This window comes from Euprymna scolopes, chromosome 24 (genome assembly GCF_053919585.1).
Source record: "Euprymna scolopes isolate OS-2025 chromosome 24, ASM5391958v1, whole genome shotgun sequence".
Lineage (NCBI taxonomy): Eukaryota > Metazoa > Mollusca > Cephalopoda > Sepiida > Sepiolidae > Euprymna > Euprymna scolopes.
Genome location: NC_136505.1, coordinates 28,353,874 through 28,371,237, shown reverse-complemented (window position 1 = coordinate 28,371,237; position 17,364 = coordinate 28,353,874). Strand labels below are relative to the sequence as shown.

Sequence of the window (17,364 nt, the reverse complement as noted above, 5' to 3'; positions counted from 1 at the left end):
TTATTGTTTTTTTCAAAAGTGAATATTTTCGACTGATCCTTCGGTCTTCCTCAGCGTGAATGCGTATATATATGTGTGTGTGTGTGTGTGTGTCTGTGCGCGTGCGTGTGTGTGTGTGTGTGTGTAGTTGTGTGTGTGTGTGTGTGTAATAGACTCAACGTTTCACGGGATTTAATTAGAATTAACGAATGGTTCACGGGATTTAATGAGAATTAACGAATGATCAACGAATTCCAGTATATTTATCGTCACAGACATCGATGGAATCGCTCATTTTTTAATAAAACCGATTGGTTGCCTGCTCTAGTAGTGCGGTGTACAGGAGAAAGCTTCACATGTCTCTCCGCAGTGATCTAGTCCACAATACATAGTAATGTACATTGCATTGTAGAGAACCTAATGTTGATATTATAAAATAATTTTATATAATGGATTGAATAAGGTTAAAATGCAATAATCAAGTATAACTTTTCAATTGTACTATAAACGGAAACCATCATTTCGAAACGCACTCCTGTCTTTCTTTTATAAGAACCTACTCTTGATTTTATATGTCGGCCTCTTCTACTTGTGCGGTGATAAAACTTCTCAAATAAACTTGTGATTTTTTGATCAAGGTCGGACAATTCTTTCTTTAATCATATCTTTTCAATTATCGATGTTCGATACTTATTAGAGGTACTTCGATACAAAACATATCTAAGTCCACTCCCAGAGTCATAAAGGACATTTGTGCGAAATTAGAAAGAAAGACTCTGCCCATCCGTTTTGGAGTCCATAGAGTATGCACTCACAGACACTCCTACAGACAAAGTGCTTTTCATATATAAGCAGTTAGATTTCAGCTTGCTAGTGAAGACAACGAGACAGGCGGAAATGAATTTATCTCAAAGGTAAGCAGTCTGAGGTTGTAAGTTGTTATAATCCAGTTTTCTGGCATCTAGAGACATTTAAAGTGATGGGGTGTAATTTTGCTGCATATCGAATTAGTCGGGGGTATTTATCCTTAGGGGTTTGGTACAAGTTCAATATGCTTGCTGAGGCACATTCTACAGAAGTACAGAGATGTCGCACTGTGACGATGAGACAGAGGCGTGCAATCGGTAGACAGTATGAGATCTGTTAGATAAGAAACTCTTATTAAGACATATTTAAGAGGGAAAAGCCAAGTAGTTGATTCACCTTTCCAGATGTAACAACAATACTTTATGTTTTGCAAATGGTAGCTTTATAGACATATAATATAGAGTGACCGTTTTCTAGCCAGCAGACTTGGCAATATCTTTTATATACGTATTCCTCTTTGTGTTCCCTATGAATGTTAAGCCTAAGTCATGGCATATGGTGGTTGGGAAGATAAATTATCTGGCTATGGGGTCCTGTTTATCATTCACTCACTTACTATCCAGTTGCCCTCATGCTAAATCTCCAGGGGTCATGATTATAGAGACTGACTGTGCCCATTTGCTACTGTTTATGGTCTTGCCCGATTGTTTCCTCATATGTCCTTTTAGGGGGCCAGACATTTTTATTTTAGCTATCCAGTCTTAGGTCTCGGTAAGATTGTTGAATTCATAAATCGGAGTATCAAAGCTATTTGAATTTCATAAGCAGTCACCGTGTTCAGCATGATATACTGGTTGGGGAAGAGAAAAAATACTCTTGTTTGCTACAAAATTTTCACAAACGCAGAGGCAGGAGCAACCAAAAGGCCGCCGAATAACAGTGCAGACGTCAATTGAATTTGAGATACTCATGTTTGCCACAGATTATTTACAGACCCAATGGTAGGAGCGACCAGAAACCGTTAGATCCCAATGCAGCCGCTTCATGGATTTGAAGTCCTCTGGTTCCCCCAAGGGAAGATAAACAATTTATTGGTTTAAAGAAATGGCATGACGGGAACACACGCTGGGAAATTGATTAGCGAATGTGATCGAGTTGCACAACCTTTATGAGCGATTTTGTAGGTCAACTCAAGCATACCAATTCATTAGGCAACACCTCCTGCCGTATAGGATGGTCTGACGCAATTCCACATTACCCCCTTCCAGCAGGCTCTTATCATGAGATGCCTTTGTTGGGCTGGCCACGCCCTATACTGTCAATGAGGTGATCTCATTAGGGAAACCACTCAGGATTGGGAAAAAGATGCAGTGACTAGCTTAACGTTGATCAGAACGGTTACGCATGATACTGTACTGATTCTGAATGTCAATCTATGGTGTTCGCCGTTGGGATAATGACAGCATTGGCAATCGACCGTGGGGCTTGGTCAGCTTTCGTGCGAGATACGATGAATTCATTTGAAGAAGTGGCTTAACCGATCTGAGTAGAATGCCACCTCAAGAGAAGTAGAAGTGCTGATATACTCCTTGTGTTTTTGTGGGGGTTTTTTGTTATTTTAATATAGTTCTACCAGTAGAGACGATTTGCCCTTATTAGGACATCAACTTTGGAGATTGTTATTTCTCAAGTAGAGCGTCTGACTTAATTTTTTATGATCTGGTCTGGCTTGAATTGAATTTTTACCTAATCATTACCCTATCATTTCTCTGGACTTTTGAAGGTGAAATCTGAAGATGGACCTCACACTAATTGCATAGAAAATTATGTTTCGGACACATTAACCATATGTTGCTATATTTTTGATATAACTAAGGATATGATTTCAAAAAATTGTAACGGTTTTATTTATAAACATGGGTGATAAGAACTAATCAAGGATATGGAACCACACTCTGCTATGAACCACTTCATTAAATATACTGAATTTCTTAATAATTCCTGCACATAACTTTTTATCTTCACAAAGGAAGAAAGTACTATTCGTCTTTGTCTGGAAACTTTTCTACCAATTCAAGAATTCCTTGGATTGGATACCAACCGAAAAGTTTGTGTCTTTGTCTGCAAACTTCTACGATTCAAAGCTTCTCTGGATTGATGCTGCCATTTTGTTTGGGACAAAATTTCTCTTCTAAAACTAAAATGGCTTACAATTCCAAATCATGGATCTTACCTCTTGCAATCATTATAATAGACTAGCAAGAAATGTTTGAAAACATTATTCTTTGAAAACATTATTCTTTGAAAATATTCCTTTTTAAAACATTATTCTTTAAAGACATTACTTTTTGAAGACTATTTTTTTTAAAAAACATTACTCTTTAAAAATATAATTTTTGAAAAAATTGCTCTTTGAAAATATTAATCTTTGAAAACATTATTTTTTTAAATAGTTGCTCTTTGCAAACATAAAAGTTTGAAAACATTACCCTATTAAAACATTAGTTTTTTTTATGCATTACTCTTTGAAAACATATTATTTGAAAACCTATACCCTGCCTTTGTTTTTTTTTTTCTCGGGATCATTGACCCTCAGTCACCATTTTCAAGAATCTATTTGAGAAGAAAACTAAATTGGAAAAATAATATTTTTATTTAAATTTTTATGAATTCAGATTAAATATTACCGTTGTGCATGAATATATGCATCCTAGGGCACGTCATGACCAGCTGATTGATTGACTTGGGAGTTTCTTACATCCTGTCCAGCCGAGAGAAGGGCTGAGGTGGAAGAATGATTCAGCAACCAGTATCCTTTCTAAAAATATCCCATCATACAAATGGATTCATTAGTTTAGGAGGAAGGGGACTTTTTCACTCTCTGTATTGAAAATATTAATTTATGACAACATTTTAATTTGAAAATATATTTCATTGAAAATGTTACTTATTTAAAATAGTTCTATTGGAAAAATAATTGTTTTAAAATATTACTTATTGCGAATATTACTCATTGAAAACATTATTCTTTGCAAATATTATTATTTGAAAATATTACTCTTTGAAAACATTACTGTTTGAAAATTTTCTCTTTGAAAATATTATTCTTTTAAACATTACTATTTTAAAACATTACCTTTTGGAAATATAACGATTGGAAACATTGAATCTTAAAAACATTATTCTTTGAAAGCATTACTCTTGAAAACATTACCATTTTAGAAAATATTATACTTTGAAAACATTACTCTTTAAATACATTACTCTTGAAAACATTATTTTTTGAAAATATTACTTTTTGAAAATATTACCCTTTGAAAATTATACTCTTGGAAAACATTACTATTAAAAATATTACTCTTAGTAAATATTACTCTTCGATAATATTACTTTTTGAAAATATTTTTTTTAAATATTACTATTGAAAACGTTATTGTTTGCAAACATTATGTTTTGAAAATATTACTATTTAAAACATTAAGTTTTGAACACATTTCTCTTAGTGAAATATTATTCTTTGAAAATTTTACTCTATGAAAAAAAGTACTCCGTTAAAACATTACGGTTAAATATGTTTCTGTTTGAATACATTATTCTTTGAAATTATTATTCTTTGAAAATATTACTCTTTGAAAGCATTAATGTTTGAAAACATTTCTGTTAGAAAATATAACTCTTGGACAACATCACATTTTGATAGCATTACCCTTTGAAAACATTGCTGTTAGATTATGCTTTGAAAATATGATTCTTGCAAATCATACTCTTTAAAAGTATTACTCTTTTAAAACATTATTTTTATTACTCTTAGAATACATTATTCTTTGCAAATTTTATTTTTTGAAAACATTACTCTTTGAAAATATAATTATTTAAAAACATTACAATTTGAAAAAAAATTTGTTGTTTAAAAGCATTTATTTTAAAAACGTTATCTATTGCAATAACTGGTATTTGAAAATATTCTTTAAAACATTACTTTAAAAAACATTACCCTTTTAAAACATTATTCTTTGAAAACTTTACTCTTTGAAAATATTACTCTTTGACAACATTAATTTTTTAATACAATATCATTTGAACATATTACACTTTACATTATTCTATGAAAATATTACTATTTAGTAAAATATTACTATTTAAAAAGATTGCTCGTCGAACATATTAATTTTGAAATTATTTTTCTGTGAAAACATTTCTGTTTAAAATATTATTCTTTGAAAACATTACTTTTAAAAGTGTTTTCTTTTAAAAACATTTTTCTTTTAAAACATTCTTTGAGATAAATGCTCTATGAAAATATTATTTTGAAGACATTATTCTTTAAAAACATAATTCTTGAAAACATTATTCTATGCAAACATACTTCTTTGAAAACATTATTCTTTTAAATGAGTGCCTTTAGAAAACATATTCCTTGAAAACCTTCCTCTTTGCCTTTAATACTTTTTTTATTTTCAAAATTATTGACCCTCAGCCACCATTTTCAAGTTTATATTTGGGGAGAAAATAAAAATGAGGAAGAAGTTTTCTTTTATTTCAATTTTTTAAAAGATTTTGATTAAATAATACGGTTGTGAATAAACCTATAGATATCATGACCAGCCGATTAAATTAAACTCGTCAGGTCAATCAATCGGCTGGTCATGACATGGCCTAAGATCTTTTGTCTTGCCGAAGAAACGGCTAAGGTGCAGGAATGATTCAGCTACCAATATTTTTTCTAAATGTATCTCATCATAAAAGTAGCCTTATTTGTTTAGCGGAAGGGGGAAATTTTATTCTAAATGCATTAAAAACATAACTATTTAAAAACATTTTAATTTGGAAATATTATTTATTGAAAATATGATGCTTTGGAAATTTTACTCTTTGAAAATATTACTATTTTTAAATATTATTGCTTGCAACAATTACTCTTTGGAGATATTATTCTATTCACTACTATTTCTAAAAATTACATTTTGAAAACGTTTCTCTTTGAAATTATTACTCTCCCAAACATTACTATTTAAAAATATTTCTCTTTGAAAACATCACCGTCGGAAAACTTACTCTTTGTAGACAAGATTCTTTTAAAACATTACTATTTCAAAACATTATCTTTTGAAAATATAACTCTTTCGAAAACAATTTACGTTGAAAACATTTTTATTTGAAAGTATTACTCTTTAAAAATATTACCCTTGGCAATTAATACTCTTTGAAATGATTTCTCTTTAAAGACATTCCTATTTGAAGATATTATCTTCGAAAATATTATTCTTAGAAAATAGTACTTTTTGAAAATATCCCGCTTAAAGAATATTATTGTTTGCAAATATTACTTTTTGAAGATGTTACTGATTAGAAAATTTTACTTTTGAAAAACGTTACGATTTGAAAATATTACCCTTTGAAAATATTACTCTTTAACAATATTATTTGTTGCAAACATTATAATTTAAAAATATTACTCTATTAAAATATTATTTGAAAACATTATTCTTTGAAAACATTATATTCTGAAAACATTACTATCAGAGTAAGTGATTCTTTGAAAATATTACTCTTTGAAAATATTACTCTTATACATATTATTTTTTAGAAAAATATATTCTTTAAAAACAGTATTTTTTAATATATTAGTCTTTGAAAACATTACTTTTCAAAATCATTATCCCTCGAAAATATTACTCTTTTCGAACAGTATTCTTTAAAAATATTACTTTTTACAAACATTATTATTTGAAAAAACTACGGTTTAAAAATATTGCTCTTTGAAAATATTATTTTTGAAAACATTACTCTTTGAAAACATTATTTTTTCTAAATGATTTTCTTTGAAAATAATAATATTCTTTGAAAACATTATTCTTTGAAAATATTATCTTTAAAAACATTGTATTTCGCAAACATTACTCTTTGAGAACATTATTTTTGAAAAACATTACTTTTGAAAATTATTATTCTCTTTAAACATTAGTTTTTGAAAACATTATTCTTTGTAAATATAACTGTTTAACAAACATTAATTTTTGAACACATTACTATTAGAACACATTATTTTTTTTAAATTATTGCTCATTAAAAATATTATTTTTGCAAACATTACCATTGAAAACATTACGCCTTGAAAAAATTAATCTTAAATTATTGTTCTTTGAAAACACATTCTTTGAAAACCTATACCATTTATTTGTTATTTTTTATACTTAAAATTATTGAGCCTAAGCCACCTTTTTCTAGTATCTATTTGTGGAGAAAATAAGAAAGAAGAAATATTTTTTTTATTTAAATCTTTTGAAAAATTAGGATTTAATAATACGGTGGTGAATAAACGTATAGATCCTAGGACATGTAATGACCAGACGATTGATTTAACTGGGGGATTTCTGATCTCCTATCTAGTCGATGGAAAGGCTAGTATTCTTTTTAAAAAAGTATCACATCATACATGGGGTTAAAAATCATTGATTTTGTGCTGAAATCTGTGTGAATTTTATGTTAAAAAATCCACGTAATCCTTTTATGGTTGGGTTTACTTAAGGTCTAACATTCCATGAGCAACGTTTCTGACAAGATGTAAGAATTGCTGTTTTCTGGGCCGGAATATATCCACCTAATGCTTATTGTTGGCTTCTTTTTAATCTTGGAGTAATATTTTCAGAGTTCTTTACACGAAATTGTTTTATGGTATTTCTAGAGCTAATCTTATAAAAAAAAGAAGGGGATGTATATGCAAGAGAAACTTGCCAATCATCTTCATCCGCTAAAGATGCATCTAAATCCTATCTGGACAAACAACACATTAGGATTTTTGTTCATAGCATCTACCTCTAACTGGATGTTTCTTGATTTAAAGGGTCCTGGATATGACCTTAAACTATATCCGATGATGAACCCCAGTTTACGGGTTTTGGGGAGTGTGGAGCCAACCTTTAATTGATATTACTCCCAGGTCCACTGTGACCCGGAGTGATAATACCTGTTAGGGTCCCAACTATGGGTTAAATAGAAACCGACTTGAAAAAATATATATTCTATTAAAAAAAATTTCTTCAAAATCACTGGATTCGGCATTAAATAACCTGAAAAGGGTTGATATGCCGTAAAACAAAAACGACCAACCAACCAACTAGAGTAAAGGTTGTTATGCAAACTTCTTGACTATTCGTTTATTACAGGAAATCGATTAACCTTAATGGTCCCACTTGCCCTCAGATTTACAGGGGGTACATATTATCATTTATAACAGACTTAGCATCAAATATTAAATGGTCATATAATGAACCCTGCATGTATTAATGTTTACTAAGCAGAATTTTAATCATGCGAATAAAGGAGTAAATAGTTGATTTTCGAATGAGTAATTATCACTCCATATAGGATTCCTTTGCCATAAAACAGAAAATATACTTATTAATGAATTATTTATTACTGTCGATTATGGGAAGGGTCTATTAAGTATATATGTACATGGAAATGATGAATGGAGGTGAAAGCTGGCCAATGAGGGTTGATGATATGTGCCGCATGAAGGGAAAAGATAAAAGGATGATACCATGAATGTGTAATGTGAGTCGTAAAGACAGGATTAGTTCTGGTGACCTCAAAGGAAGGTTAAATCTAGGCAGTATAGGGAGATGTGTGCAGAGCAAGAGACTTTAATGCTACGGCCATGTTGAAAGAAAGGACAGAAGTTTCTGGGTTAGTAGATGAGGTAGCAGGTCCACTTCACAGAGGAAAAGAAAAGGTAAACATGGGAGAAAGTGATAACGATGAATATGAGAGAAAGAGGGATAAAGACCTGGCCAGAGATAGGTTAATTTAAGAGTCAATAATAAAAGTTATCCAGCAAATCCCAGCATATAAAATGGATGTTCAACCACTGCTGCTGCTGTTGCTGCTGCTGCTAATGATGATGATGATGATGATGATGATGATGATGATGATGATGATGATGATCTAAAAGATTCCAAGAATCTATGCTTTGATATGCCTTTTACGGCATACCAAACCATGGATTTTTGGAATAATCTTTACCGCAGCCCATGTCGATCCACTGACGTCTGTTGAAAAGATGTCGACAGATCCGAAAACATAAATATCAGGAAAACCATCGAAGCAGACGGCACTTAACTTTTCTCATATCTCTTCCGTCATACGTATCCATTTCTGGAACAGATCATAGCTGATCCTTAATTTAATCTTCTTCCGAGTTCTAAAAAAAAAACCAAAAAAAAAAACAAATAAATAAATGAAAGAAGGAGGGAAATGTTGTCGGACCTTATTCTGTTCTATTTAATCTAATCCCGGAGCATTAACGATCCTCTTTTGGATTATTCCATCGTAAAATACTTTAAAACCTGTTTCCAAGTTCCTGACTTTGATCTCCTTATAATGATGATCTTCTAGAATGGGGGAGGAGATAGGCATGGGGGTGTTCAGAGCACTCATGACCTGTTAGCATTGCTGCCTTGGATCTGTAAGGATCCAGATTACCTTATTAATAGGTCATATCCAGTGGTATAAACGTTGCGGATGAGCTACATGAAGATAATCATGGGTGGTGGAAGTTAAACTGCAGGCGCATCTGGAAACAAAGACGATGAAAACTTATGTACACAACGTTCAGGAATCGCCGTCTTCTTAAAGATGTAAGTTTGTCTGTCGCACTTAACAGTCACTAATATATTTCATCGACTTTAACGTTAAAGTAGCATCTAATGGAGATTTCATATCTGTTTTAAGCCAAACCTATATTATTACTTCTATTACCAATGGAGATTTCTGAAATCGAAACTATACTATTGCTTCTATTACTAACGGGGATTTGGTATCTGTTTTAAGCCAAAGCTTCAATTGATGCTGAAGATTTTGTATCCGTCAGTCTACAGCCAAAACTCTACTATCACTTCTATTAATTGTAATAATGGAGATTTAGTATCAGTTTTTTTGATGGCCAAACTGGACTATTACTTACTAAAATACCTAAATATGATAACTTCTATGAAATGTCTACATATGATAACATGTAAAATACCTAGATCTTATAATTAATTGTGTTTCAAATGGCGGTGTGATGCGTCTAATGTGTGGTTGTAGTCGTAGTAGTAGATGTGCTTATCATCTCTTGCTCTCAGCCAACACCGCTGGCTAGCGTTTATGTGAAAAAGGAGCCGAATGCGTAAGTCTCTCTCTCTCTCTGCCAGTATACAGCCTCTCCATCTGCAAGCCCTATGTAGTGGTTACACGCACCGAAACATGGAAACTGAGCACCCTGCGAACTCAGGCTAAACTACAAGGACTCGAAGAAGATATGCAGACCCACCGTCGTGTGGATATGCCCTGGTGACTCATGAACCAACCCCCAGCTATGGGTCAAATAGTTCCACTGTCTTGTGGCTGTCTTGGGAAAGACAAAGGATAAGGGAGTAAACCCCAACAGAAAATCCGAAATGGAACCCCTAAGGAGGTAGGAAGACAGACCAGTCTCCTTCCGACAACTCGTGCATCCTGATTCGTTCCCAGCCATCTTGACACAGCCCTGCACTGGAACCGGCGCATCATGAAGATAGAGTGAGGCTGATCCTGCGCAAGTCTCCCTCACTTTAATCCAAGTCAAGCGCAAGTCATGACATCGACTTTTTGTTAACCTCAAGTCCTGTGGCGACAGGGAAACGGCGAAGCAGTAGGTGTGGATACACTGGAAGCTGTAGCTGTGAACCTACACGTAGGCGATTGAGGACATGTGGTCGGTCCTCACTGGACTAAGGCAGTGGTGGGTCCGGCAGCCTCCTGAGTGACCGAGCAGCCCTCTTTAGGATCGCTCTGCTCGCCTCCATAGAATGAGGACGGGGCTGAAAAAGGTGTCCTAAAAATAGCCTGCTTCACCAAACCCTTGCCAGCCTACCGCGGCTGGCGGGGATCCCTCTTAAGCGGTCGAAATAAAAGAATAAAGAAAACAAATGTGCTTACTCTAGCATCGTGGAATGTCCGAACCCTGCTCGACAATGCAAAAGCAAATCGTCCTGAAAGACAAACAGCGCATTGTAGCTCGTGAGTTTGCTCGCTACAATATTGACATTGCAGTCCTAAGTGAAACTCGTTTTGCAGACAAAGGTCAACTGACCGAAACTGGTGGAGGCTACACCTTCTTCTGGTGTGGGCGCAGTTCTGAGGAGCGGCGTAAAGCTGGGGTGGGTTTTGCTATCAAAACAACACACGTATCGAAACTAACAAGCATTCCTAAAGGTATCAACGACAGACTGATGAAAATGCAGTTACCTCTTGAACACAACACCAGCGTTACGCTGGTCAGCGCCTATGCCCCTACGATGGCTAACCCTGATGAGGTCAAAGATAAGTTTTATGAAGAGCTGGACTCTCTCATTTCCTCAGTCCCTCAGTCGGATAAGCTTGTAATTCTTAGCGACTTCAATGCACGTGTCGGTACAGCTCATCAAACCTGGCACACCATCATTGGAAAGCATGGTGTAGGCAAATGCAATAGCCACGAACTCCTCCTCCTCCTTAGAACATATGCGTCACATGATCTCAACATCACAAACACTATGTTCCGCCTCCCAAATCGCAATAAAACCACATGGATGTATCCACGCTCTCGGCACTGGCATCAAAGTCATTACCAGTCAAGGACAGTCAGGACGTGAGACTGACCAAAGCCATGTGCGGGCTGATTGTTGGATCGACCACCGCCTCATCATCTCCAAATTCAACTTCTTCATCCAACCAAAGAGAAGACCTCAGGGTAAAAAAACACAGCTAGGAGGCTCAATACAGCCAAATTGAAATGTCCTAAAACAGCAGAGGAATTTCAGAGCAGCATACATAGTAAACTTGCTAACTTACATCTCAATCACAACAGCGACCAAGAGAGCTGGACATCCTTCAGAGATGTTGTTCACTCTGCTACTCTTGACGTTCTAGGTCCTGCCACCAAACACCATCAGGACTGGTTAGACGAGAATGATCCTGAGATCCACAACTTGTTGCAGAAAAAACACCGCCTGCTAAGAGCGCATCAAAATGACTCAGCTTGTGTGGAGAAGAAAACTGCCTTCTCTAACATGCGCAACAAAGTCCAATCCAAGCTGCGTTCAATGCAAGATTCCTGGCTCAATGCCAAGGCAGATGAAATCCAAGGCTACACAGACAAACACGATACAAAGAATTTTTACGATGCACTAAGGGCAGTTTACGGACCACAGTTTTCGGGATCCTCTCATCTGCTCAGTGCCGACGGCTCAACTCTACTCACGGGAAAGAAGGAGATCCTAAACAGATGGGCTGACAATTTCAACAAAGTGCTAAATCGCCGTGGGGCCATCAATGATATAGCAATGGAACGTCTCCGCCAAGTCCCCATCAATCAGCAGCTCGACACCCCCATCAATCGAAGAGGTCAGCAAAGCCATTCAGCAGTCAACCAGTGGAAAAGCTCCAGGTCAAGATGCCATCCCAGCTGAGGTTTACAAGTCCGGCGGTGCAGCCTTGCGGTAGCAGCTGACCTGCTTGTATCAGATCATGCGGAGGAAGGGGCAACTACCACAAGAGTTTAAAGACGCCACAATCGTTCACATCTATAAGCGAAAAGGAAATCGCCAATCCTGCGATAACCACCGAGGTATTTCCCTCCTGCCCATAGCAGGAAAGATCTTGGCTCGCATCCTCCTCAACCGCTTACTTGGTCACCAGGAACAGGGACTCCTGCCGAAGAGTCAATGTGGTTTCCGCCCCGGTCGGGGGACCACTGACATGATCTTTACCGCTCGTCAGCTTCAAAAGAAATGCATCGAACAGCACGGAAACCTTTACACAACCTTTATCGACTTGACCAAGGGATTTGATACAGTCAGTCGGGATGGTCTTTGGAAAATAATGAAGAGACTCGGTTGCCCAAGTACTTTCATCACAATAGTTCGTCAATTCCATGAAGGCATGATGGGGTGCGTCCTTGACGACGGTGAACCATCGGAGGCTTTTCTTATAACAAATGGAGTTAAACAGGGATTTGTCCTTGCCCCATACACTGTTCAGCTTGATGTTATCTGCAATGCTATTTGACGCTTTAAACGACCAGTCACCAGGCATCAACATTAAATTCAGAACAGATGGAAAGCTGTTTAACCTAAGGAGACTGCATGTTGTGACAAAGGTGAAGGAAGCAGTTTTGAGTGACTTTCTTTTTGCTGATGACTGTGCCCTCAATGCCAGCAACGAGCGGGAAATTCAAGACCAGATGAACAAATTCTCCGCAGCCTGTGACAACTTCGGCCTCACAATTAGCACCAAGAAGACCGAAGTTATGTTCCAACCAGCTCCCAGAAATCTGTATCATGAGCCAAGTATATCAGTCAAGGAGCAGAACCTTCAAGCGGTTAAGACCTTCACCTATCTGGGCAGCACTCTCTCTTTGATAGCCACCATTAAACTCGAAATCAACAACAGAATCGGCAAGGCAAGCAGCGCATTCGGGAGACTCAGAAACAAAGTCTGGGAAAGGAGAGAAATCAGAATTGACACCAAGTTGAAGGTTTACAGAGCAGTTGTCCTTACCACATTGCTCTATGGCTCAGAAACCTGAACTACCTACAGAAGACACGAAAAAACGTTGAACCACTTCCACCTGAGATATCACCGAAATCTTTTCCATATCAGATGGCAAGATAAATTCCCTGATACAGAGGTCCTGAAAAGTGCTAAACTTTCCAGCATAACTACTACTGAGATGGGCAGGTCACGTCTCCCGCATGCCAGATGAAAGAATCCCAAAACAACTCCTGTATGGCGAGCTGTGCCAAGACAAGCGTTCAGTCGAAGCACCAAGAAAACGCTTTAAGGACAACCTCAAAGTCTCCCTCAAAGACTTCAACATCAGTACCGAGTCCTTGGAATTGCTTGCATCAGACAGACCTCACTGGCGTCACCTCCTCAACAAAGGAGCTGAAACAGCTGAAGAGAGAAGAACACTCAAAGCAGAACAGAAGCGTGCAACCCGCAAAGCCAGAGCAAGAAACTCTGTCCCCACAACACCTGCTCACCACTGTCCAACTTGTTGGAGAGGCTTCCATGCCCGGATCGGCCTTACAAATCATTTCCGGAAGCACAAAAACACTACTTTTACTCACTGATGTCATGGTCATCTTCGACTTCGAAGGACGAAGACAGGATAATTTATATATAGAATACATACGTAGGATACATTTTATACGAAGTACCGCCATAAAATACGATATATAAAATTCCTACGTATGATAACTTGTATATATAATACCTACATATGATACCTACATATGATAACGTGTATATATATATATATATATATATATATATATATATATATATATAATACTTACATATGTATGCAATACTTACATATGATAATTTATATATCTAACACCTACATATTATAACATATATCCACTATCAAAATATGATAACATATATAAAATATCTACGTATCATAACTTATATATAAAATACATACATATGATAACTTATATAAAATACATACATATGATAACTTATATGTAAAATACATACATGTAATTACTTATATATAAAATACATACATATAATAACTTATATATAAAATACATATATATTATAACTTATATATAAAATAAATACATATGATAACTTATATATAAAATACATATATATTATAATTTATATATAAAATACATACATATGATAACTTATATATAAAATACATACATATGATAACTTATATATAAAATACATACATATAATAATTTATATATATAATACATACATATGATAACTTATATATAAAATACATACATATGATAACTTATATATAAAAGATATACATATGATAACTTATATATAAAATACATACATATGATAACTTATATATAAAATATATACATATGATAACTTATATAAAATATATACATATGATAGCTTATATATAAAATACATACATATGATAACTTATATAAAATATATACATATGATAACTTATATATAAAATACATACATATGATAACTTATATATAAAATACATACATATAATAATTTATATATAAAATACATACATATGATAACTTATATATAAAATACATACATATGATAACTTATATGTAAAATACATACATATGATAACTTATATATAAAATACATACATATGATAACTTATATATAAAAATACCTATACAGTATAAATTATATAAAAAAAATACTTAGGTACGATAAATTTATCGATTTAATTTTTTAATTGACTTTTATTGCGGTATTGTATTTATTTTCTTCACCACTGAGCAAATTAGGCACAAGGTCGTTTTTTAATGTGGAGAGAGATGTAGAGTGGGAAGGGAAAATGGAATCAGCTCCCAAGAGTTGGGAAATGGGAGCTGGATAGTGATTTGAACACTGGTATGTAGGGTTGCCCCTACATAGACCAGAAGATTGCTGCAAGGGCAATGGTCTTTGATTGCAGCATCTGTCGGAACATATACTACATTTTGATTTTGGTCCGAAGGCGTCAAAGGTTCCTCCCCGGGGGGGGGGGGGCGTGTTGACTTATATTGCAGTATGCTTATTTTAATCTTAGATTTAAATGAAAATATTCAAATAATAAAACAATTTTCAAATCCACCATTGTTTAGTTGGCATTTAGTATTTGGTAATGTAACAAAGTTAGATTAATGTGAAATTGTTCAATATACGTTTTATGGGATGCTACCGAATATTGCTGGAAGACACAGGCCCTACCATTAGCTACGTTGTCTATCCAGGACAAAACAATCGTTTGAAGAATCTCTGTCGAAAAAATAAGGCATGATATGCCATTCACTGTTAGCAACACCAAAAACCAAAACTGGCGACTTTTAGAAATCTTGCAATTTCTGAATTGCTGTGTTTGGCTTTTATAAACACTATTACAGTGTGTCTTTTCATTTTATAATTGATAGTAGTATCTGTCATGGTAGTACATGTCATGAAATCTTCTGAAAGCAAAAAAAAAAAGAATAGAAAGAAAGAAAACAAAGTCTATATAGTATATTTTTAATATGAATTACAAAAAATGTAAATGTCCTCAAATACCTTATGACATTATATATATATATATATATATATATATATATATATATATATATATATATATATACGTTTCGGTTGATATAACCTCCGACCTTTTTCAGGTGTATCTTGTCGAACTCCGCAAGGACCAGTGCCGTTAGATTACTTGGTTAGAGTACTGGGAAAAATCAATTGTAAAAATGATATATTCCTGAAGATTAAAGGTTTAATCCTCAGTGTGAACGACCGAAACATACATTTGCGAATTACTCTAGGAACTCTATCTAGTAATGGCTGATGGAACAAGAGCACGCTACACCCGTGAAGTAAATAAAGGAATCCGCTCGAAATTCCGTCCAAATTTCCGAGTTCAACAGAAAAATTCTCACGTTCGACCAGATACACCTCAAGAAGGTCGGAGGTTATATCGACCGAAACGTTGTTAAAAATCCCACTCAAGATGAGAACAGTAGTCCGATGAATAATAATATATATAACCAATCGTCACCTCAAAAAATCAGAAACGTCATATATATATATATTTATATATATATATATATATATATATATATATATACACACACACACAAACATGCAATGTTTGAAATTTTTTGATATCACATCAAAAATGAGGGCTACTGCAATTCTTTCAAAAAATTAACCTTTCAAGGTCAGTGAAACATCCTGTGGATGAGAGAAGATATGAAAGGATATATATATATATATATATATATATATATATATATATATATATATATATATATATATATATATATGAAAACTATATATATATATATATATATATATATATATATATAAAGTAAGCGGAAGGTGGAGGTGAAAGTAAACTCGATTTATTTTACTCTTATTTTTTTCTATCTCTTTTTTGTCTTTATTGTTGTTTGTTTGTTTATTTGTGTGTTTGTTTGTTTTATTTCTGGAGATTCTAGATTTTAAATCTTATGAAAGTACCTACTTTCATAAAAATCCTTGCTACACAAAACGCATCCCAAAAAGACAAAAAAAAATTGAAATAGCTAAGAATTTCTCAAAGAAAGGCAAACGCCCGGCCTAGAAGAGGAAATGACTAAAAAAAATTGAGTTCCGCCGACGACCGCTCTTCAACTGAATAGATAGCTTAATGCTTCATGAGGCTCGTATATGATATAACGAAGATTATTTGCCATAATCTGTTCAAGATTTTTAGAAGGATTAAAAAATTCTTCATTCATAAAGGATTACTGTATTTAGTTTGTTTGCTTACTTCTTTATATGCATCTGTTTTCCGTATCTTTTCGATGTGGATACGAGTCCAGATGTAGTGGGGAGGAGTATGATAAAACGAAACGGCAGATTGTATTTTCTATATCGCAAAAAATGTATACACTTCACACACACACACACACACACACACACATATATATATATATATATATATATATATATATATATATATATATATTCTTCATTTCCCATACTTTGATCCATTTCCATATATATGTTTTTTTTTAATTTTCTTCTATTCTA

The 17,364-nt window shown here is 34.1% G+C and overlaps 1 protein-coding gene across 1 annotated transcript; it reads left to right on the top strand.

The window, feature by feature from the left end:
• Positions 1–10,760: 10,760 nt before the first annotated feature.
• On the top strand, positions 10,761–11,441 carry LOC145246457 (protein CFDP2-like). Its single transcript, XM_080108075.1, has one exon. The coding sequence runs from the start codon at positions 10,761–10,763 to the stop codon at positions 11,439–11,441; it is 681 nt and encodes a 226-aa protein (XP_079964201.1).
• Positions 11,442–17,364: the final 5,923 nt, after the last annotated feature.

Excerpts from the sequence above, each read along its gene's own strand:
- LOC145246457 (XM_080108075.1), top strand. The coding sequence starts at position 10,761 with ATGTCCGAACCCTGCTCGACAATGCAAAAGCAAATCGTCCTGAAAGAC.